Consider the following 19,550-nt stretch of genomic DNA (forward strand, 5'->3'; position numbering starts at 1 on the left):
TATCATCCACAAATCTTTTCACAAAACACTTTGGAGACAACTCCTCTACCTTGTCATACACTTGCTGGTCCACCGTGTTTAAGTAAATTTCCGCTAACAAAGGCGCTACAGACGAACCTATACAAACTCCCTCTTTTTGCACAAAATTGCGACCTTCGTATTCCAATACCGTTGACTGTAAATAAAGGTCTAGCACCGAAAGAAAACTATCCACCGCTATTCCTGTTCCTGATTGAAACTTAATAAGGTTCCCTTCCAAGGCGATCCTCACTCTATTCATTAGTCTGCTTTTCTCTAAAGAGTAATATAGGTCCTTGATGTCCATGGAGAATACCGCGCACTTCCTTCCGTGAAACTTTTCCATTACCTCAATCAACTCACTAGAGTTCTTTAAGGCAATTGACTTCTCCAAATTAGCTAACTTCAAACCCCGCTGTAAGAAGCATGAGACGACCTTCTGCCACGTCCCATTCTCGTTAACAACGGTACGAAGGGGCATTTCAATCTTGTGATCCTTCAAAAAGAACTTAAGGGTGAGCGTTGAACGCAACGGTTTCAAAACGCTTTTCGCTACCTCTTCCATGCTTTCCTCCTGAAAAACCTTGCAAATGCTTTTCCTCAGCTTCCCGATATTGCCCTTCCATTCATTAAACAATGATCCCAACGCTTCCTCCGACTTCTTCTGAAAGGCCTGTACAGGCAAAACTGCAAACCTTCCTGTTTTATCTGTCTGCAACAGTTTTAACGAACTCCTTTCTAACTCTTGTTTCACCGCTCTCACATCCTTGAAATTCCTTCTATCGATGGGATACGCGTTTCCCATTAATTTTTCCATGCGCCCTACAGCATCTTCGACAAACGCAAACTTCTCCTCACTATCCACAACCCTGGCGATTGACTGTATGTCAGAAAACACGTCGAGTCTAGACGGCTTAACGTTTACACAGTACTTCGGACCTCTACCCAAGAACTCCTCCAATTTCTTTGACACCACTACATTTTCCGGGTTAATTATACAATGCTGTTGTTTACAATTTCCCGTCCCCTGTACACACTTATTTACCTCTGCTCCGCGAGAGTTCCACAACTTGAAACTGTCCAAAACATGCCTCCTTTTGACATACCACGCACGGTCGAAACATGCCTCCTTTTGACATCCACGCCATATTTTTTTGCACATGCTCTTAGAGCATGTGCAAAAAAATATGGCGTGGATGTCGTATTCAGCACGGATTTTAGGTTAGATAGATTGACACCTTTTGAAACGGCTCAGAGGGGCTGTCAGAAGGCGCATAGGGAAAAGTCGGTGCCGTGTAGCGTAGGCGTGGTGTATGAGGTTCCTTTGGCGTGTGGTTTTAAGTATGTAGGCCAAACCTCTCGGTGTTTAAACGATCGTTTAACAGAACACAAAAGGAATGTTAAAAATAATGCAGCAAATTCGGAGTTGGCTAAGCATCTGGAGGAGTGTAGAAACTGCACAACGGATTGGTCTGGAACGGATGTAGTTGTTAAGGAAAGGAACGATGTTAAAAGGGTGGTAAGAGAAACAATTAGGATTAGATCGTTGGGAAATTGCATTAGTCAACCTTCCATGCAAATAGGGAACCGATGCAAGCAATTTTTACAATTTTAGGTGCTTTTTTTTTTTTTTTTTTTTTAGTTAGTCATTCTGGAAGGCTTCGTTGGTGTGTATTGTCTGTGGTGTGTACCGGTGTGTATTGTCTGTTTTCTACAATTTTGGAGGTGACCGGTTTTGAGTGGGATGTTGTTGTTGGCTGTTGTCCTGTTTATTGTGAGGACACAAAAGAGTTGCTTGGTGCTTTGTGGGGCATATCTTCTGCTAGAACCTTTTCACTTGGAAACGTTGGGAGTGTCCGCTTCTTTTGTGATATAGTGGAACCTGTAAAGTCACGGTGCAAAGGACAAGTCGTATGTGATTGGTTGTTGACGACGAAAACGAACTATATAAGAGGAAGTTTTTGAAATAAACGTGTAGCTGAGTTTGAGACCTGTCTGTTTTTTCTGTTTCTTCTGCTCTTCAAAAAACCCCCCAGTCTCAGGGTAAACGACGAAATGGTTGACTTCCACCAGCTAGCCTGTACTTTGACTCTTTTCTATGGGAGAGTGCGCAAAATAAACCGAGAGCACCGTCTTCGTCAGTTTAGCCGGTCGCCACCGGTCGCCCACCGGGAGTGAGAGTTCGCGGTGCTCCACATAGATGGCGCCACAGAAAAAGAGAAAACCGAGGGGGACGCAATCCGGTCGCTCATCTGGCTCTCGTTTCCCCACCTGTCTATCTTACACCCTGGTTCAGATAAAGCCCGTCTCCTCCTTTCCACTTCACACGCGGCAGACTTTTAGCCTGTAAATATATTTTTTGTAAAATTCCTGCAAAAACCAGCATATCTGCTGATTTAAGTCCGTCGACAAAAATACTCCCCCCCCCCCCCCCCCCTTTTTCAAGAAAAATAAAATCGAACTATTAAATTGAAAATTATAATATAATAAACTTCAAGAAACCAACCACAAACATTACGAAAACCTACAGTTTTGCTTTAAAACCGACACTGCGCTTTAGCGGCTCTGGAGCCAGAGTTGAGTCAAAGTTAGCTGCCTTGACTGCTGCACGGAAACTACATTGACTAACGTATTTATTCAAATATAGATCCCCGTTTGTTTTTTGTTTGTTTTTCCTTACCACAGTATTTTATTTATTTATTTATTTATTAAATGTTAACCCACAGTTAAGACCAACGAAGGTCGCCCCGTAGTAGTATTCATCATAATTTCCAAGCAACCGGTACAAACCGGGTCGTTTCCCCAGGTTAGCTGCTGCTCCTAACACTCCGGTGCAAAGTGGTGAAGCTCGACGCGCGCGCGCGTTTGTGTGAGACGGTTGACGCGAGAGACGCTAGTGGCGCGGTACACTGTAACCACCGACATGGAGGCGTGTGGCAGACATCATAATCAAGTGATATCATTCGGAGTAAAAGGCACCGGTTCTGTCTCGTCACGGTAGCCGCCATCCCACTATTTTGCAAATTTCTCTCGCGACTTTTAAGCCCTGATGTGGCCGACATCGTCCGGAAACTCGAACGATGACGGGCCCAGCGCGGTTGGCGAGAGATCTCTCACTCCGTTTCAAGTCAAAGTGCAGCCGATGCTACGAGCCAGTGGGACAAGTAAAACAGCGGCAAAGATGCAACATCATGTGCATTCGTCATCCTTCCGAGGGTGCTCTTTCACCGGCTTACCTCGAATTAAGCGTAGCCAATTCTGCGCGACTTACGCATTTAGCATGAGTTTGTGACGTTTCATGTGTTCTAGCCTTCGACTGTGCTCTCTGTTTTCAGATCAAACAAACTGCATGGTGAATAGAGACACTTTGGAATACACATTTGTCACGTTTCCCCTTTCTTCTACTTTGCTGCATAATAAAATCGACCAATAATAATTTTTGTTTTTCTGCTTGGTATAAGCTATTTTTTACGCAAGTGTGGCGCAATCCCTAATAAAAAAGGCATTTTGGCGCAAGGAGTAGCAGACTTTAAATCATGACAATATTTTGCGGAAACGGCGCAGAACTTTCATTGCTACTTAATTCGTATTGCTTTTTGCCAAGGGTACGAAGGACTCCGGTGTGAAGGTCTCTAAAATGCGGATTAATTTGATGAGCGCCATGTGATAACAACGTGAAACTCCTCGAAACATGAGGCGAAGGCAGGGATACTCACACTCTTGATGGGCGCTTGCTACGTAGGCCAGGTCGTCGAAATGTACCAGGTCGTAGCCACCCTGGCTCATGAAATCGGAGTCTGCGTAGCCCAGCAACTGCTTGCCCCTGCGCAGGTGCAAATCGCAGCTCGGACACACGTCTTTACAGAACCGGGCTTGCGGTTCTCTTAAAGGAGAAAACGAACTAACGAAAACATTACATTCTTCTCATGAGGCTGAATAGGACAACCCTTGTCACAACGTGAACTTTCCTTGAAAAGAACATCACCACATTTACAGCAACGTTTAGGTAGAGAAACTCATTTGAGCGATTCCGAAATAGAAACATGTGCCGGAGTGGCTGAAATGAGTCTCGCGACTTCAATATTGTGCTAAAATTTATTTCTCAGGGAAAGTTCATTTGGTGACATATGTGTCCTACCAGGAACTAAAAAAAAAGTTTAATTGAGAGTTTAGTATTTCTTCAGTTGAAAGAATATCGGAAGCTTACCCTACATACAACTTCTTAAAATATGCCCATTTCAAAAGTCCTTGTTGGTGTTAACTACATATAAGAGTTCGACATGATATCGATCATTAGAGGGAGGAAAAAATATGAGGAATGCCCGAAAAATAAGGCATAAGCAACTGCGCACATAAGGGGTTATCTTTGAATTTTGGTAATCTGAAGGGCAGTCAGACTGGCAGTGCGTTGCCATCGCTTTAACTGTTTGAAAAGGGGCCTCATTAATTCGACATAATCAATGCTTGCTCTAGGGTAGAACCGCTTGCATGTGATAACCCTGTTACGTGGGGAATGGGAAGACGGTCTACGTGCCGATGGCGTATGCTTCCGAGGCGTGAAGTCAAGGAAAACAGAATGTACGCCACTTCATTCGCTCCCGCTATCAGCATGTCCAGCCATAGCCATTAAATAGAGGAGGCTATATGGTCAGACCTATCCTTTTTCCGGGAAAGTGTCGAAACGTGAATTGGGAAGTGAGCCGGTGGGCGTCTGGTGCTTCCGCTGTGGATGAGAAATTTGGCCAGCGCGGTACGACTATTAGCCCGGGGGTCTTTAACGTGCATCACGACGTTGTGATACAGGACTGCACGCCGGTATACGATGCTAATCTAGGTCGAAACAGTCAGAAGTGGGGATTGAACCCAAAATCCGGGGGTTCTGCAGTGCGAGCTATTCGCTTCACATTCTCCAAGCCGCGGTGCTCTAACACACTCGGCCACCGATCCCTCTGTCGAAACCTGGAAGTGGGCACTGTTTCGAGTTTTTAAATGATGAAGAGGGGCTTCATGCCTGCCCGGTATAGCTCTTCAGACCTCTGCGCTTGTATGTCTCGCCCGGGGTTCATTGATTGAAGGACCCGTTCGCGCCGAGAGGAACCAGATGAAGTAGAGACTCGCCTCTGGTCCATGGACACCATGGCGAGGTCCAGTTTGTGCTTGCTCTTGAACATGGACTCCTTCTGGGGCATCTCAAGCAGCGACGGCGGGCCGAAGGGAGTGCACACGGCGAACAGCGCCAGCGGAGGTTCTTCCGTCTTGTGGTTCTGACCGTGCAGCACTCGGACCTTACCCTGGATGTCCAACCGCTGGAAGATGGAAGTCGGACGGATGGGGTGACCACACAATCCAAGCTACACGTTCCTGGCTACAGCAAAATATTCGTTCACTTCAAAAACTGCACACTTCACACCACAGCGTCGTACATACAACTGTTATCAAAAATATTACTTTTTATATTAGGGAAGCGACGACCAGTTCAAAGATGTTCGACATCTCGTGGTATTTTTTTAACTATTACCGCGATAGCAGGCGTACACGAAGAGCGTCATATCGGTTTTTATTTCTCACTGGAATAACTGCCAACCAACGTCGACAACACGAGCACACGTAGCAAGACCAACTTCTGCAATTCACAGAAATGGAGGTGATGCGTTTACCGCTGTTCCAACGGAGAAGTGGGATCCGCGAGATGTTCTGTGAATGCGCTTCTACTCTCGTGACGTACACATCGCGACACTGTTAGCGCAAAGACGACATCGGCGCATTTTTGCATTTTACTTCTAAAATGTATTAGCGAGCACGAAATTTTATGGCTTACATTACAGAACTAAATGAACTCTTTCCGTAGCAATAATAACTTGGATGACAACCCTTGCTTTCAAAGAGAAAAACTGGAAAAACCGGCGATCGCTTGGTCGCGCTAACCTTCTCGCGCTCTCTACATTTCAGGGGCCCTTTAAGACGTTCAATGGGGTGTCATCTTGAACGTGCCACACTTTATCTTGAACGTGCAACACTAAATTTGAGATTTCACAGATACGCGTCAAAAGCTGTTCACTCGTTCATGGTGAGTAAAGGAAAGACATATTTTCCAATTCTAAAGTCTGACGAGTGAACGTAAGACGCGAACAGTTTAACTGTTTTCTTTGTGTTTTTTTAAGGCACACTTCCGCTTGGTTCAACCGAGTGCGTTGCGTAGCCTTGTGGAGTGCCCCTTACGACGATGGATGGATGGATGAGACGGAAGCCTTTGAATCGGGCAGCGGCTTGCGCCACCTAGCTAGTGTTTTTTTTTTCTATTATTTATTTAACATAAAGTTATATATCTAGAGATTTATTCTTAAAAGCTATATACGATCCGTACAATGCAGGTTCTTCTGTGTAACCGGGCTCCCACACTTTCCGCCCTACGGGTTGCCCGGAGGGGAATAAGAAAATATTCATCCTTTCCTCGACCTATACCACCAGTAAGATAATCTTGTCTTGGTTATCTCCACGTTCCCCATGTCTATATTTTCCTCACTATCCCTAAGTTCCAGTGCCTTTGTTAAATTAGTCGCCTCTTCAGCTACAACAGAGTGAAGTTCCTCAAAGTAACATATCAAGTGCTCAGCCGTCTCCTCCTCCTTTCCACAAGCTCCATACACCGTATCTACGTGCTCAAATCTAGCTCTCCATGTCTTAGTCCGCAACATTCCCGTCCTCGCCCCGAACAACAGGGAGTACCCCCAGAAATTGTCGAAGATGGGCACCTTAACAATGACCTTCTTAAACGATCTTTAAATTTCCAAAGCCGATTTAGTCTGCGTGCCTGCTTGTCGTATTTACCTCGAAGTTTCCTTTTTTTAACTTTCTGGTTGTCCTTTATTTTTTCATCCGCTTAGTAGTAGCAGTAGTGGTAGTAGTAGTAGTATGCGTTTTGTATCGACGTTTCTCATGTGTAATTAGCTAAAAACTCTTTGTGCCCATTAGTTCTGCATCTATTTCTCTCAGCCCATCTTTAAATTCTATCTTACTGCTAGCTTCCCTACCCTCGAATGAGGACCATCCCACAGAGCTCTGTACACCTTGGTTCGGTGTGTTATCATGTGTTCTTTAAGCCAATCTACCTGCACCAGGTTGATTTATTTCTAGTCTTGTCTGAACGTCCAGTTTTGTGCACAAAATTGCATTCGCAAAAGTCAGGTTCGGAATTACAGCTCCTTTCCAGATCTCCCTCAGCACCTCATACCTGTTGCAGTTCCACAGTGCTCCATTTTCATTACAGCTGCACTTCTGTTGCCCTTACCAATTACACATTTTGCATGTTCATTGTGGTAATCTAAAACTTCGTTAGACCATACTCCTACATAGTTGGACTTATCGAATCGCTCAACCTCTTATTTTTGTATCCTTAGCTCTGGAATTCCGACATTACTGAGCACCATGACCGCTGATTTGACACTACTGAATTCAAAACCTAACGTGTGGCCCTCTGTGCCATATATATTCATTAGGGATTGAAGCTCTATGTTGCTATCGACCATTCAACACTATTTCATCAGCACACATCAGACCTGGTAATGACTGTTTGATCTTTTGACCTTCCCTATCCTATGAAAGGTCAAACCCAAGTTTGGTTTTTTCTAACGTTTCCTCTAATGTTTGGAGATACAGTATGAACAACAACGGAGACAGAGGGCATCCCTGTCTAAGAGCTCGATTGATCTCTATTGGCTTTGTTATTTTTCCTTCCCATGTTATTAGTACCATGTTGTCTTTGTAAATATCCCTTAAAAATTCGAATATTCCGTCGTCCACATCTAAGCTCCTTTTTATGCTCCACAATTTGCCTTGAATGACATTGTCATAAGCCCCCTTTATATGTAAGTATGCTAACCAGAGTGGTCTGCCTTCCTTTTCTGCTACATCGATACATCGTCTTAATGAAAATAATCTGTCCTCCAACCTCCTTTCTTTTCGGAACCCATTTTGTATCTCTCCTAGCACATTCTCATTTTCTACCCATGCCTGTAATTTCTCTTTGATAATGTGAAGTGCCAACCTGCAGACTACTGATGTTACTCCTATGTGACGATAGTTACTTATGTCAGCTTTGTCTCCATTTTCCTTGTACATTAAACTCATTCTGCTTAGTCTGCATTGTTCCGGGGCAGTTCCCTTCATGCTTCCTTAGAATTCAATCCTAAGTGTTTTATCACCTTTATTGGTATACCATCTGCACCTGTTTATGTACCTTTCTTAACCTTTTTTGTCCGATAGCCTCAACATCAGCACTTGAATTGTCTTCCATTGGCGAGGCGCTTCCTATGTATCCTAGCTGCTTGAACTTCTCTGGCATTACGGTTCCAATATATTCAATTGCCTCATTCCCTTCAAGCTGATTACCATCAAGCATGACAGTATACTTCTGCTCCGACTTTGTTTAATGACTTAATGAACTCAAGCAGTTCCAAAACTATTTTTATTTAGACCACACTGGCGCCATCTATGGGGTAACGCTGGAACCCTGGCGATACGTGTAGATTTTCTCATGTTTTTTGCGCATCATTCTTTCAAGATGGGTTCGCAAAACGTTTGGCAATGTTATTAATTTATAATAGTGTGTACATTTGATCTCGCAAGAACTACAATACATTCACTCTAGTTATATGCAGTTCCAGGGCCACCTCATAGATGGCGCCACCATGCCAGCGTGTTATTTCGTCGTAAGGGGGCACAATGCTGCACAACGCACTCGGTCACAAGCAAACGGAAATGTGTGAGCTAGTGTTTAGGGACTTGTTTCTGACTCGATCGTTTTTGCGTTATTGGCGTAACCAATAGAGAGCTTTAGTACATCGTTCCGTCATGTCCGATAAAGATTCCCGATGGCGTCACGATGTATGCGCAAAGGCGTCGGATTCGTCGGAAAGATCTACTAAAACTCTCTATTAACGCAAAACAAATCAAGCAAAAAGGAGTGACATCTGAAACTGACAGAGATCGCTCCGAAAGGAATCTGTTGGCAGCGTCGGAATGGTAGCAAACGTTTCGCCAACCTATTTTTATACCTAATCGAAACGTCGGCGGCCATTTTCCAGGTCGCTTCATTTCGAACACCAAAGTTTCAAAGCGAACCACGTGAATGTCGCTCAAGGACTCAAACGTAAAGATGACTGCTTTCGTTCACAAAATAAACCATACGTAGCAGAAACGTGACGAGAGGCTTGTAGTCTACAACCTCAGATATACTGCTTCTTCGCTTTCTCCGCTTTTTACCCGACCTTCTCGCCATTGCTTTCTCGTAATGTTTGGGGTGTACGTCAAAACGGAAAAGCAAAAAAAAAAAAAAAAAAAAAACGTAGCGAAGAACAAAAGCGACGGCGCCAACACCTCGCACACAATCAGTCAAAAGCAAAAGAAATAAGGAAAACGAGAAGTAATAATTTTACTTCCACGGGTATTTTATTTTTTCCCCTTTTTCCTTGATTATTGCATAGTCCTAAATTCGCTGCTCTGGCGTAATTACGAATTTCGCTATTGTCGCCCTTATTTGAGATTGGCGGTGGCGAAAAAAGAAAGAAAGAAGGTCGGAAAAAAAAAAAAAGAGGAAACAAAGTACAGAGCAAAAAGACTAAAATGAAAGGTGAGCGAAAGAAGACACGCAGAAAAAGGAAATCAAAGAAGGATATTGCGCCCTCAAGGGCCAGAGCAAAAAGGGAAAGACAGAAGGGAGATTTATCGATAAAACATTAGCGGACGCACCTGGACAACTGCCTCCCCCCTCTTTCGCCAGGTTGCGGCGGGAAAGAGGAATAAAGCGAAAGCGGAAATCTGGTCTAGCAACCCTGAAAAGCTCTCCCGAGCGCTGATGGCGATGGCGATCGGTAGAGTGCCGTTTAGCAAGGCCTTCGTTCGTGTATGGCCCGCCGATGGGCTCTTCCCCAGGGGAGGCGACCGACCACCCTGGTGGACGCTGAAGTGGTAGGGAGCGTAGCTTTGTGGTGGTTGCTCAAAGGAAACCTTAACGTGTCCTTTATTCTTGCTTTTATGGTCATCTACTGCTTGTGCATGCGTCAGACATCGCTGTTGTTCTAGTATACCTACAACAAAAGATTAAAAAGAAAAGTGTCTGGTGCCCGTTTTTTCTATTTTTTTGCGAGTGTTTCATAGCAACCGGAATGTCAAATAAGATAGGAGCATGTGAATTTTCTTTTCGGCGCATATGATTGAGCATGTGAGAATCGGCAAATTGTCTACGATAATAAACAGAACGAGAAGCGTACAGAAAAAAAGAAAAAGCTAGTCTATGCCTTTACGGTTTGTTATAACATAGCCATTAATAAACAACTTTAGGGGGGGAGGGGGGCTAAATAAATTGTATAGCCTGAAAGCAGAGAATACCGAATCGTACTGACCAAGAACCCCGACGTGTTGTCCAACAGGCAGCGGAACCGCACCGTGAAGTTCCGTTCCAAGTACTGCGCATTTTCTGGAAAGAGAGGAGACGAGATATATGCGTTCATTTATCGCTGATAATGTGCATCATTGTCAGTGATCAATCAATCGATCAAAGCTTCTTTTCCCCATAAACAATGGAGGGGTCCTCGGACAAAAATCTGCTAGAAGCAGCTTGACTGTGTCTGGGTCCCTCTTCACACTGACAGCAGCTCTGGTAAAACGAGATTCAACTTAGGACACGAACGAGTTAAATTACGCTGGAAATCAATACGTGCACTTCGTGACTTTACCTCTTTAAATAACATGGTTCTTTTTCGCGTAGTTTTCTCAGTCTTTGGTTTGGGAGTTGCTCATAGAACATTGTCAGCATCGGAGGAGGGCCATTTATTCGAGCATAAATAAGCGGTCGAAATAAGAAGTGATTTGATAACATCTGCCTCATTTCTGCATTCCACCTGGCCATTATTAATAGCATAATGGAACAACCAGCCTAAAAGCGACGTGACCCATATTGATTATATCACCATTTCTAGCCCCACTAACCGAATACTCCTATTTGCGCCTATAGCGTAACCATCTTTGAAACGTCATTTGTGGAAATGTGCTTTATTTGTTTACATTTCTGAACCATATAGATTCACGTTTGATCTAAAAACGACTTCGTCTTTTTTTATTGACGCTTTCAGGCAGCTGTCCATGGGCGCCACCATTACCGACCTTCAGTGTTTGTTTCCTCTTATTCCGTTCGCTTTACTTCACCATTGCCACAGCAGGAAGGGTTATTGCCACTTTAAGTATTACTGTGTCCTTCCCCCCAGCATAGGCCCTTGTGGAGACTCGTCAACGCCCGCTTCAGTGGCTCTGAATTTCGGTAAGACAAGAGGTCGGATATGGCGGCTCAGTCTGGCGCGCGCTGAAAGCGTCTATACCGATTTCCTCGCCTCTCGCGTAATTCCCTATGGGCTGTCAAGGTTCAACAAATGACGACGACGACGACGACGATGATGATTAAATAAAAAATTCACGAGAATACAGTCGTAACGATTTTGCACGTACCACTGAAGCTACCGGTTTTCAAATTTAAAAAAAAAAGTACGGAACAAGCACAGTGCACAAACATGATAAAAACAAAAACGCTATATAACTCTGGAGCACGGTCAGCAAATTAGGAACCATCTACGGAGCTCGCGCTGCAGAACCCAGGAATACTGGGTTCAGTCGCCACCTCTGGTGTTTTCAATCTGAACGAGCGTCGTACCGGCGCGTGTCTGTGTATCACTATTGGCGACGTGAGCGATCGAACGCGTCGCTGTGGTCGGCCCACCACAATTGGCCGAATGCTGACTATGACGTCAGCAAAGGATGTCTCATCGACGGAAATAAGAGGAATGTAAGAACTTCAATTTTGGCGGTGTTTGCCGTGTTGCCTTGAGAGCGCTATGATTTCAGGTTTCCACCACGCCATTACAAAACACCATCGAACTTGCTGTTCACAAGGTAATGACGTCACGAAAGGTAACCGAACGAGGGCGCCACCGAAACATCTCGACGCTAATACTGCGCGATGCGGGTGAAAGACACCGGGCTATCATCGATCGTGCTGCTCTGGCTACATTTCCCGTCTATGCGCCGAGAAATTGGGGCAGAAGAGAAGAAGAGAAGGGACATCGGAACGCGGAGCTCTGATTGGAAGGATTAGCGGGTAGACCTAAAGCTAGCTGCCTTTGTCTCCACCGCACTCGTCGGACGCGTTTCAACGCGGAACGCCAGCGTCCGGCGTTTGGCTTTCGCATTCGGAAGCGTTCAACGAGTGCAGTGGAGAGAAAGGCAGCTATTAGCCCCGAGAAGTTCGCGTGGCGCCCCCTTACGGCGAACCGGGGTGACGTCACGGCGAGGAGAGAATTTTTCCCAGACTTGCCCCGCTCGCCCTGTGGAGGCTGCGACGACGCTAGCTGTCGGCGCGCTGGTTTCTATTTAATTTTTTTTTGGCGTGTTTTTTCGTAGGAAGTGTAAATTTCTTTATGTGCCTTTATTGAGGTATGGCCTGTAGCTACAGGCGAAACTTCAACCAACATTTTAAGCATGGTTGACAGGGCAGGGAACGCGTGAATCACAGCTGATATATGAAAATAAAGAAATATGGCCACAATTGCAGGATTCTGCTGATGGTCTGACTGAATTGGCGGGTCATGTATACTATTTTTTTTTTGTATCTGTTTTTAAACAAGATCCCCGACGCAGAAAAGCTGTATGCTGCTCGAGCAACATGCTAAATATAGTCTGGGCCATGGGGAGAGAATCACAAGTAAGACAGCCCAAGTGCAGGGGCAAAGTAAAGAAACAAGGAACATTTATTATATGCATTGCTCGCATTTGACCTTTGCTGGATCCGGATAGTATTTCAATGGACTACACGGGTAGTATCTGTGGACTTGTTTATATCAACCTTCAAATAATGTATAACAAACGTAAGCGAAGGTGTCTAGCTCGTTATTTGTCCCTTAAGCCCTAAAATTGATATTTTACTTAAATTGAATTGTCCTGAAGCTAAAATACCAGAAGCTTTTCTCACGCAGACTTTCGCCCTTCACAGGTTCCACATTTTCTGCTGCTAGTGCTGCATCTACCACTGGACAGACGTTCGAATGCTTGCTTTTACTCCTGTTTTTCTCTGTTGTCAGAGAGTCCAGCTCTGTGGACTTTGGAGGCTGAGGAAGCTTTTGGGGACCTGCAGCAGTGTCTCTTTTAATTGGAAATGACAATTCAGACTAAACGGTGTATTTTCGGAATAGGCTGGAATAAAGAATGAAAGGAAAAAGTATAAACATTCCATATTACGGCACTATTGCCGTGCATATTTTGGCAGTTCAATACATATCATACAGGCAACTGGCGGCAATTCGGTCGTTTTTGCTGCTACCATACAAACTAATTTCCAGTAATTGTGCAGCTTCTAAGAAATATGCCTGCATACGTGTATAAACTATATAATTAATTCACAAAGAAGCTACATTTATGTAAAACAACCCTGTTCCACGAGCACTTCCAAGATCATCAGACGCAGGGCCTTTAAAACATCGGCGAACCAGCGCATGCAGAGTGGCAGCGCAGAGTCGGGGTCGCGAGCTAATTTGCCGACCACCCAAAGGCCCATGATATAAATGCCACTTCAAATGCCTTGAAAGCGGGATGTAATATCATCCTAAATCATGAACATGCAAGGAACAGAATTCCAGCGTCTGAAACACTTGCGCCACCGCTTCACCGACCCCTCGCAAGACTGCCTTGTGTCGTGTGGACGGACGGGGAGGTTCATCGGCGGAATTGCCTCGGCCGATAGCTTTCGGGATTTGTAACCCAATTTTAAAGGTAAAAGGGACAAGCAGGCTTCTAAAATGTACGGAAGCACGTCAATATCGGCCTAACTCAACGTCTTGCACACCGGGTAAACGAAGTCCAGCTCCTCGAAGCGCTTGCGGCACACAACGCCAAACCAGGAAACCGGTGCTGGGAAGCGCGCCGATGCGAGATCGCGGAGCGCAGTCCTCCCCCTGACGTCACGGTACACCTCACCCAATCCGGGCGCGGCGACCGCAGCGACGCTTGTGTTCGCTCTCGGGGCTAAGCTATAGCTTTAGGTCTACCCACTAATTAGTCCCATTAGAGCTCGGCGTTCCGACGTCGCCGTGCGGTCTGGTCTCCTCCTCTCTCTCACTTTCTCGGCGCATAGGGAAGGCAGCGGACGCCCGCTGGGGGCTGACTTAGTTCCCGTTGTCTAACCATACGCGCAACACGCCTCATTTCAGATGCCCTGACAACCCAGTTGGAATGCGGAGACGTTGAAAAAAAAAAAAAAACAGAGCCTGTGGCTTTTTCGCGTGCTTTAGCAGCTGGTTTACCGTGACCAGAGCACGTGCCGGTCCGCGTGCTGCTTTTGACGACGCGCGAGCCAGCGCACGATTCAATATTTTAGACGAGTGTTTTGACAAAAACTTTCGTCACAAATTCCCCACGAAAAAAAAAAGATACTGGCAGTTGTAAATTACAAAAAAAAAAAAATTTCAAAAGTATTTTTAGTGTCCGATATTGAACCATAGCGTTTTAAACAAAACGAAAAAAAAACAAAAACCAAACGAGACACCTCAACACCAACTGATCGGCCACCCGATGACTAACGCTCAAGAGATACGAGCGTGCCATTTTCACAGAAACAATACCAGACGGCGCACACCCAAAAGAGAAGTGGTAAAAAAAAAAACTACCATCGCGAAAAACCCCTCTGCCGCGTAACTTTTCTTTCTTCGTACACACGCATTAAAAGAAGCATACAAAACAAAAATGCGAGAGAGAGAGAGAGAGAGAGACCGAAATTGCAAATCACTCATTCAAGAAACGTCTAGCCAAGCGGCTCGCCCCCTTGCTGCCTAATTTTACCTCGTGCACCTTTTGTCTCCCCCACTGCCTCGGGTTGCTTTGGGGCATTTGGTGCTCTTTCTGTTCTTGATGTGGGGCCTTTTCCCCCGCCGGGGTTGCATTATTCAATGCGTCAGCGCAATTGCCCCCCCGCTCCCTGCTTCGAGGTGGCCTACGCAGGTAAACACGGCGCGTGCTGTATGGCAACTCTTGGGCTGTGAGAAACAAGGGAAACCGCTGGAGCGTGAGCCTCGCAGCTGAAAGCGCCGCGCCGGCCGGGCCCAGAGGGAGAGGGCACGACGCGCGTTAGCACACCTCCTCGATAGTGTTTTGGGGGGAAATATTTTATTTTGTTTATTTCTTTATTATCATTTTTTTTTGTTAGAAACTACATCGGTAGAAATATCAGCAGCGACGGTTACATAATGAGCAACCCCGGGGGACTGCTCGCGCGTTATTAAACGTTAGTACTGTGCTTATAAGAGAACGCGCGCTGGAACTTATTACCCTTGGGTAGTTTGATTTGGAATCGAACACGCGTGTTGGAGTGGGCATTTTGATTTGCCTCAAAAAATATATATTATAGCCAATTTTCCGGAATAAACGATATCACATTAAAATGATAAAAATTATTTTTCTCTACAAACATTTTGAGGTGAAGCAAGGTGAAATGGTACGTTTAGGATGCTTGACTTTTGTAGCCAGTTCTGTCTGTTGTTGAGAACAGGTTAAAACGAAAACACTCACACTATTTTTTAATGGAAATGCATGACGCATGTTCTATTTTCCTTTTTTAAACTACGCTGTTTTACACTCAACTCTCTCGCCTTGCCCCTCTCCACCGCCACCTTTCCTTCGCCCCTTCACGTCCCAAACACTCGAAACCTCCTGCCCTTAGCATTTTATGCCTAAAAAAGCTTGCAATAAAGCCAACTTTCGAAACTACCGCTTTGCCGTTGCGGGTGCATGTATCTGTGTTTGAGCCCTTCTACAGAAAATGCAACAATAAAAGGGTGAAGTTGTATTATGCCCAGAGAAGGTTAATATTGTTGGGAACAATACAAAAGTACGAACTATATACAATTTTTTTTAATAAGTCGGGTACAAATTATGGATACATTATTTCTTGACGAAATAAAAAAAAGTAAATTGTTTCGTGCAAATAAATAAAACTACAGAGGTACAGTCGATAGCACATGTATTGGTTTACAGGCGTATAGAATTTAATAGGTAAAATATACAATCCATTCAAAGGTACAAGGCTCTAAATATGTCACCAATACGTCAAAGATTCAATGTTTGGCATTTTTTACTGTCATGAAATATGCCTATTTAGTTTAGCTTACAGGAAAAAAGACAGAAATTTTATTGCAAAAAAAAAAGTTACTGTGAGTGTATTTTTACCTATTTATAAGAATCGACAAAACTTGATACAAATATCAAGCAGCCTAAATGTAGCATTTCGCCTCGCTCTTCAAAATTTTTGTAAAGAATATATATATCTCTATATATATAGCGATGTTGCTCATTGCGGATATGAGGAACAATTTCATAGGCAAATCAATATACCCACTCCGACACGTGTGTTCGACTAAAAAAATTCTGATTACTGATTTTTGCTTCCTAAAAGCTAGACAAATCAGGGGTTTCATAAAAAAAACAAAAAGAGGTGAACGCGTATAATCGTGCGAGCTTCTCTTGGGATGTTTTGGTGCTCACCTTGGCTCATTGCCTTCACTATTAGAAGAGCTACACTAAACCACGCCTACGTACCTTTTTCCTTTCTATCGCAGACACCGCGTTCTCGTCAGGCTCCAAGCTTAGTAGTTGCATTTTGTCGCTGTGACTATCGCGACCCCAATTCGGAGACACAAAGTCATATTTAAAGGCAGACAGACCCTACGTTATACGTATGTGTTGCGTGAGTTCGATCCCCACCCCTGCCCTTTTTTATCTGGATTAGCATTGTACCCGCGTGCGTTCGTGTATCATTACTGATAGGTGCACGTTAAAGGGCCAGCTCCGGTCTATATTTTCGAAATTTTGGATTATGACTGTTTCCAGTTCAGTCAGTGCCCCTGAATTGCAAGGTATATATATTTTCCCCCCGATATTGCGTGTATCTTTATAAATATCACGGCTCAAAGTATGGTTTCGGGCGTCTACGACAAAGCCAAAACTATCTACTACAGAGGGAGGGCAACGCTGTCAGCTGTACGGCCTCAACGTGACTTCACGATGGTGCTGCGGTACGCGTCGCCCAGTGTTGCTTGTCTAAAAGTTAACCGTCAGAAATACCGTGTTTATTTTTTATTTACCTTTTTGCTAGAGAGCTAGAGAGCAGCTGGTCACATCTTTAAATGGGCACGGACACCTCAAAGGTCATATTTTTGGACAAAAATATTACCTTTGTTTTATTTTGGAGCTTTTCTCTCCCTCTTCTCACCTCCTAGCTTCGTTTTTTTTTCACGCGATCGATTATGAATTTAAGAAGCTTGGTAAGTAACATTTCTATAATATTTAGTAACGGCATTCGTAAAACAGGTTTTTTTAACGCAATTGCGAAAGCACAAAAGTCGAAAATATCGAAAATCTAAGTACAGAAATGATGTCTCCTGGCTTTATATCCTCCCTTGGAAAACATGGCGACGCTCGACACATGATGTAGCACTGAAGATAATCGAGGAGTCGGGGAATCATACGAAGTTTCGGTTCCCGACGACCTCTCGTACTTCAAGAAGGAAATCGTCAAACGGTCAAAACAACTGGGTTTGGTGCATGCGCAGCCTAGTTTCGGTTGTGAGTCCGCCGGGGCAGTCTTTCACGCAGAACCGGCGCCTCATGGCCCCTCATGTCGCACACAAAACATTACTGCGCGTCCTCTTCGACATCACACCGTTTCAGCGACTTTGAGATGGCTCAAAGGGACCTAAAAGAACTTCCAATTCGAAAGTGAAGCCTCGTCTGCTCGCAGCGGTAGGCGGCACACACGGAGAAGCACGGCTGATCGCGGGACGCGGGAGAACACGTTACTTCCGGTCGGTACGCTTCGTAGGCGGCAGAGAAACTCAAGTTACAGGGCGACTCAATCTTTGACGTCACTGCACTGGCGGGGATCGCGCGAAAACTTCAAATTCAGCTTTTGGATTTATTCATTTTTTTACTTAACAAATATTTAGTGTTTAAGCTTTGAATTCTAAGCGTAATGTCCAGGAAAAGTTTTTAATTGCTTCAGATAATTAAAAAAAAATATAGTTTTGACCTGTCAGTGCCCCTTTGAAATCAGGTTTAGTGGAGTATGTGGCTTCACATTGACGTAATATTTCGGCTGTGATCATATACTTCGTGTCGAGGACAGTTATCATATACTTCGTGTCAAGAACAGTCAATCAAGGACAGTTATTCATTCTGCAAGTGCAGAACGGTCCCTGTGATCCCCCGCCCAGCCTTCACACGTGCTTCAACAACAGGCGAATGACATTCGTCTTTCATCGTAGTAAGTGACTCGAATCCACAAAACAGCGTTCAGAGGGAGCCGCCCACGTGGCCACAGGTTTCAGCGCACACTTTTATCAGACTGCCAACCGTATAACGGATCGAGCAAGCGCACGCTTCAAAGTCGGCCAGATATCAAGCCAGCTTCTGTTATACCTACACAAACCGCAACTCTTTCGGCAGCCGCAGACCGATCCATCTCTTTCCGTCAAACCTGGTCAGGAAGTCTTTCTCGCCTTTGGGTAACACGTGACCAGAGCGAAAGGGTTCGTGAACCCACACAGAAAGACACTCGATGCCCCGCTCGAATAGCAGGATCTCAATGACGTTTCCCTTTGTTACGCAGAGCCTTATATATCTCGGTAGCGTCTGTGTGACGAGGATTAATTTCTGCTTTCAAACGAGAATAATCATGGCGTCTCTCTGCATTCGACGTGCGCTTGCTACGCTTCGCTTCACTATGAAAAATGGACCACGGCAAAGGCTACGAGCCCTTCGAGCCAATCCGGAGTCGTCGCAGGTGCGTCACGTGACTTGGCGATCCGGTTTAGGCACACGTGAAGAACTTTGTCACGTGACTCGATCTCGGCCCCAAGTTGGCTCAGAATGGCTCGTAGCCTCCGCCGCGGTCCACATGCTTGTGAACCAAATTTTCACCGAGGGCCGCGGCGTTTTCACGGTCCTCGCGAATTTTTCCCCGCTTCCAAAATTAGAGCGATCGAAGAAAAAAAGAAAAACAAGAAGAGAAAATCGAACTCAAAGAGCGTTGAGAGAACCAGCGTGGATAACGCAAGTAAAACGCCAAAGACTGACAGACATGGGGGCTGGCTGATCACGACTGGCCAGTTTATATAGCTTCGAAAAGCCCGCAGAAGACGAACAGCGAGGGAAGGGAGACGCGTGTTTCGTTGTGGTGAATCGCGCTGCTCGTTCAAGTGGGGATTAAACAGAGAAAAACGGGGGATCTATTTGATTTATGATGGTAATGAGGTTGTTACTCGGAGAGTGAGGTTTCCCTTTCCAACATAGCGTGGGGTCTGTTGCGAGTGGGCCCGTCGAATCCTGGGGGGGTGAGTGAAGGGGGGTCGTGGGACAATGGGAACCTGGTTTTGGGGGAGTTGGGGAGGGGGACTCGAGGGGTGCCGAGTTAGTTTAGCGCTTTTACCGTATGCCACGTGGCC

General features: G+C 45.1%; 1 protein-coding gene across 1 annotated transcript in view; it reads right to left on the bottom strand.

The window, feature by feature from the left end:
• Nucleotides 1-19,550, bottom strand: part of LOC8030459 (aryl hydrocarbon receptor) — a 127,256-nt gene that overhangs the window by 26,492 nt on the left and 81,214 nt on the right. Inside the window, exons 6-8 of the mRNA XM_029992351.4 lie at nt 10,419-10,492; nt 5,137-5,324; nt 3,735-3,841 (exon numbers count right to left, since the gene is read on the bottom strand). Coding sequence (XP_029848211.3) covers nt 3,735-3,841; nt 5,137-5,324; nt 10,419-10,492 — 369 coding nt within the window. The remainder of the gene's footprint in view (nt 1-3,734; nt 3,842-5,136; nt 5,325-10,418; nt 10,493-19,550) is intronic.

The sequence above is a fragment of the Ixodes scapularis genome, unplaced genomic scaffold, assembly GCF_016920785.2.
Source record: "Ixodes scapularis isolate PalLabHiFi unplaced genomic scaffold, ASM1692078v2 PGA_scaffold2__306_contigs__length_199485367, whole genome shotgun sequence".
Classification (NCBI taxonomy): domain Eukaryota; kingdom Metazoa; phylum Arthropoda; class Arachnida; order Ixodida; family Ixodidae; genus Ixodes; species Ixodes scapularis.